At 44.4% G+C, this 5,032-nt stretch overlaps 1 protein-coding gene across 3 annotated transcripts; it reads right to left on the minus strand.

Annotated features, from left to right (window-relative positions):
- Positions 1–1,157: 1,157 nt before the first annotated feature.
- On the minus strand, positions 1,158–4,714 carry LOC123516184 (twist-related protein-like). Of its 3 annotated transcripts, none has more exons than XM_045275364.1 (2): positions 4,604–4,714; positions 1,158–4,400 (listed from the first exon to the last, which is right to left on the minus strand). In XM_045275364.1, exon 2 carries the CDS (start codon positions 4,296–4,298, stop codon positions 3,519–3,521), a length of 780 nt encoding a protein of 259 aa, XP_045131299.1. In that variant the 5' UTR covers positions 4,299–4,400; positions 4,604–4,714; the 3' UTR covers positions 1,158–3,518. The 3 variants fall into 3 exon arrangements, with proteins under 3 accessions (XP_045131299.1, XP_045131301.1, XP_045131300.1); XM_045275366.1 differs by having other exon boundaries at positions 4,582–4,694; XM_045275365.1 differs by having other exon boundaries at positions 4,539–4,680.
- Positions 4,715–5,032: the final 318 nt, after the last annotated feature.

Raw genomic sequence — 5,032 nt, forward strand, 5'->3', positions numbered from 1 at the left:
TCCTTGGAAACAAAGCTACGGAATGGCTACTACTTGCAGGACCTGTCCACTGCGCGTCCCTGCTGTCTGCTGTGCTCCTCTCCGTCTGTGGTGCAGCCAGTCCGTGGACCTTTTCTGATAGACTGTAGAGTAATGCTGAATACTTTTGAGAGCGACAGTCAGATGAATCAAACCTCCTTTGTTAATTAGTATGTTGTTTTATCTTAGTTTATACTGGAGTGACCCTAAATGTTCTTAATGAATAGAACACAATGCAGCCACCTCAACTATTTAACTACTCTCTTATTTTTTTTGGCGTCCCCAATGTGTTTTGTAACTAATATTAACTTGCACCAGATATTGTTATAAAGGTTGATAAGCCATGTCAGTCAAATGAATGAAGATGCAATGTTGTCTGGTGTAATGCTTGAATTTTGGCAATAGCTGGGACACATCAAGGTTAAAGATAAATTATAAATTTTTGTATGTATGTAAATGGATAAGAAAATATAAGGAAGCAGTGTATTGTGATTTCCTACAGCTTTTTCTTCATAATTATGTTCTATTTGCTTTTCCCTTACGATGGACTGGCACTTAAGTATTGCACCATCGAATTTAGTTGTTTTGAAATCCGTGAGCCAATTAAGAAATCTGTATATTTATTTGTATCTGTGTGTGTGTGTGTGTGTGTGTGTGTGTGTGTGTGTGTGTGTGTGTGTGTGTGTGTGTGTGTGTGTGTGTGTGTGTGTGTGTGTGTGTGTGTGTGTGTGTGTGTGTGTGTGTGTGTGTGTGTGTGTATTCAGCTCTCAAATTTAGCTATTTTCTTTATCTATAATACTGAAGGTGTGTCATGAATTAATGGTCAGTGTTTGTTTTTTGGGGAACCTCGTGTTTCTGCAGACACTGAGAGCTGCCATCTATAACCATGTGGGGTGCATTTTATTTCTAGTATTATAATTGCATCAGGAGTTAATGGAAAATGTTCCTTTCCTGTGAAATCTCGAGTATTTTGCAAAGCTCTGAGATCTGTTAATAATTTCTGAGATATGACAATCAGTATCTACATCTTCGTATTCACATAGGTTTTTAGTACAGCTCCCGGAGGGAATGCCAACAAGAATAAAGAGCTGAAAAGTATAATCTGATTAAGTACGGTTATGGTCATCAAAACAACACAATTACTAAGAAACCCCGTTTATTCTACGTACGTGTAACATTATAAACCCTCTCAGTGAACAAACGACTCTATTTACAAACAATCCATATATATTTATTTGCTACAATACTCTTCTCACAAACACCACAAAACTCATCTATATACACACTATGTTATGCAAATGTCATGGGAAGCGCTTACTCTACTGGTTCACCGCGTCTCTCCGAAGCGTTACCAGTGTTTGTCTGTCCGTGAGCTTCTTGTCACGAAAATTTTGAAAATATTTCCTTCCATAATGAAGATACTGTGAACAGATTAATATATATATATATATATATATATATATATATATATATATATATATATATATATATATATATATATGATCTAATTTTTTTCGAACAATGTAATAACTTGAATAGTGATTTGCTTCTATACACATCTGTATTGATGGGTTTGTTGTGCAGCAGCAGCACACTCGGCCAGGCACGCTGTGGTTACGTTGACTCGTTATGATGAATTCTGCTGCTGTGCTGCTGCTGCTGCTGCTGTTGCTGCCTTCGTTGTTTCTGCTGCTTTTGCTGCTGCGGCTCCTCACACGCGAGCTGACTAGAGTGTGAGGGAGGGACGGCGGGTTGCGGCTTCGATCAGCCGGTGCACCCCGGGACTGCGGGACGTGTATTCCCTAAATGGTTCATGTTAATAATTCAGTGTGAACATTTGAAAAGAATTCATAAATTGTTTTTCATGAAAAAAATTATGTAACTTCTCCAACAGTTTTCAGCCACATTCTGTACCGACATCCTTGGAGGAAGACACTGAAGCTGAACTTTCCTAATATCACTGAAAAACTTAAAGTATATTATAAGGCTAAGATGGCTTCTTGATGAAGGCTACCCCACGGAACGACTCCGGCACACCTGCCTCGGGCGGTCACGCACCTTGATGACACCTTAGTGAATCGGAGCCCTGCTTGTCTTCCCACTAGAGGTACATGAGTAACTGCACTGTAACTATTAATATAATATATAGACACCTCTTATTCTAGAAAGATTTCTGTCTAGATTGCAATAATGATAAACTAGTGAAGGAGATTAAGTTGTGTAATGTAGACTTCCTTCACTGAATGCAAGCACGTGCTGTGGTGATACCAAAAGCCTGTCTTGCAACACTAATGAGCTGCCAGGCCAACGTGACAGTGGGTGGGACACTCCGGCCACTGGGAGAATGATGGAATCTGTTGTCTTCATCAAGTGACCTTAACCCCTTCAGTACCATGACGCATTTTCATAGTCACTCTGTTTAATATTTGGCGATTTCATACAACCTCAGAAATTTATGTGGGGATTAAAATAGTGAAGACTCTGACCAGTAATCTTTTTACCTCCATAAACTCTTTCTAATGTAAATTAAAATCGTCTAATTACACTCAAAACTCATAGTAAAAAAGCGTCCTAGTACCGAAGGAGTTAACGTGACTGAATAGTATTACTGACGACATGTTACATATTACTAGCAGTTCAAATGTTATTCCTAACATCTCAAATGTATCGCTATTCCACGTTTGCTGAAGAAAGATAACAAAATACACACTTGGTGATGGTAACAAGATCCAAAATTACATCTTGCACCTCGACGAGGAGACTCCTCACTACTCACGCAGGGAAAGGGAGAGGCGGGGAGCCGCACTAGGATCTTATCTACGTCAGCCGTGCCTGTCCCCTTCCGGGCATGACTCCCACAGACTCACGTGACCCACGATCACCAGAGGCCGATGCAACATCTCTCTCATCTAATTCTCCTAACTCACCCATGAAACCACAAAAATCTATCTAGCTTTCCTATCTAACACTAAATAAATAATGTAAATATAAATGACAAATTTCAACATTCTCCACACAGCAGTAGGTTCGATGCGGAAGCAGCAGCAAGGCACACTCGGAAGTCACGGCGGGACCCACTTTGCTTGCGACGGTGGCGCCTCGTGATATGTCCAGTATGACTGTTCTAGTGCCATGCAGTGCTGTCGTCACGCGGCGCAGTGGGTACGTGCTAATGTTTTTGAAATTCTAGACGACACTGTTTATGATTATTCTTGAATAAGTTCACACTGTTAACACAAAACTTATACTTAAATATTTGCACTACGTGTTTCCTTTAAAATGTTTGTTTTTGGAGTTCAGCTCCCACAACAACAAGGAAAGGCACACCTCACTTTGTATCTGGTAGAGTTTGACTTGTAAAAACAAGTAATATCACATAAGATCCACAAGATCCAGCAGCAGCATCAACAGCAGCAGCCACGACCCTCACGTGGCACCCTGACTCTGGTTCACGACCGGTGCTGGACACTCCTGCGTGAGCAATACGCGATTCCCGCTGATCACGACACCAGAGGAGACTGCTGGCCGTCCAGCCAAGGGCGGGGCTGAGGATCTGTCCCCATCAGGATGGCAACAGCCTCCGTCTCGGACATAGGCGATAGGGACGAGAGGGAATCCATGTTGTCCTGCAGAACCTGGGACTCTGCACCAGAACACAGGAAGGAGACAAAATCTGTCTGGGGAGGAGTGAGTCCCAGGATCTGCTGTGCCCGGCCAGGGCTGCAGGGACGGCCAGGCTCAGGGTCTGGCATAGGAGCGGCCTCTCCAAGGATGCTGGAAAGAACCCAGGAGCAAGTGTCCTCTGGGGCGTTGCCGTCCAGGATGTCCTGCAGGGATCTGATGTACGCGGAGGCAAGTCGCAGAGTGGTGATCTTGGTCATGTCGGCGGCTGCACGGCGGCTGCACACCCACGAGGGCAACACGCCTCGCAGGCTTTCGAAGGCTGTGTTGATCTGCCGCATGCGACATCTCTCCCGCGCGTTAGCTGTCTTCCTGCGGTAGCGGGATAGAGGCGGAGGCCGCGGCTTGTGCCGCAGCGTGTCGGGGAGGCTCCACTCGCTGTCACAGCGGCGCCGGGGGTGTATCGCGCGGGGCCTCAGCTGATATTTGACATTTGAGGCTCCCGACGATTTGTTGCTGGGAGAAACATTTTGATTTTTGTCGTCGTTGTTATTATTGGTGTCCACTTCATCTGCACCCGTCGTGTCGCTGCCACTCTCTCTCGCCGCCTCCCCTTCACTCTTTTCCTCGTCTTTTACAGATTTTTCCATTTTTGCCATTGTATCACCAAATGTTGCAGTCAATCAAACACTGGCCAGCGAACTACAGCATATCAATTTATAACAATTGTCGCACAACGAACTGTCTGATATCAAGAGAACCTGAAAGATGCAAAAATCGAGTATGAGCAATGAGGCGGTGATTTATGAGACACGTTAACTTGACGTTGTTTTTTAAGTTCCAATGTGGATGAAAATCTCATACAAGTTCTTAAATGAATCAGTTAAGTATCAGTATACCGTCACAACAAGAGCTCAATTCGACGATGTATGTATGCCGAACCTCAGCGGTGAAGTCAACTCACTTATTTCTTATGCGAGCTCAAGTGGCGTGTGAGAGGCGAGACGCGCGTGAGGAGCAACAAACACATCCCACCCCGGAGAAGGACTCCTGCCCACTGAGCCCCGCGCCGCCGCTGCCCTCCCACCCCAGCCTGCACCCATGCCCGACACCCGCTCCACGCAGCCACACACGGTGCACAATTTGCTATTTTTTTCCTGACTTTATTTTCTCTCCCTTCCCTTAGTGTTTACTATCCTTTTGTTATTCAAGTGAAGACGAACAAATTTATATGAACAGATCAGCCAAGGAAGGAACTGGAAGAGGGATAATCGCCTCGGCATTCACAGATTTGACCTGGAAACGCAAGAGGTCACTCCAGCCACCCTCAACTCTCCACGGATGAAAGTTCCTCCACATGTAAAACAACTGACCAAGAATCAGGGTTCCTTTC

The sequence above is a fragment of the Portunus trituberculatus genome, chromosome 40 (assembly GCF_017591435.1).
Source record: "Portunus trituberculatus isolate SZX2019 chromosome 40, ASM1759143v1, whole genome shotgun sequence".
Taxonomy (NCBI): Eukaryota; Metazoa; Arthropoda; class Malacostraca; order Decapoda; family Portunidae; genus Portunus; species Portunus trituberculatus.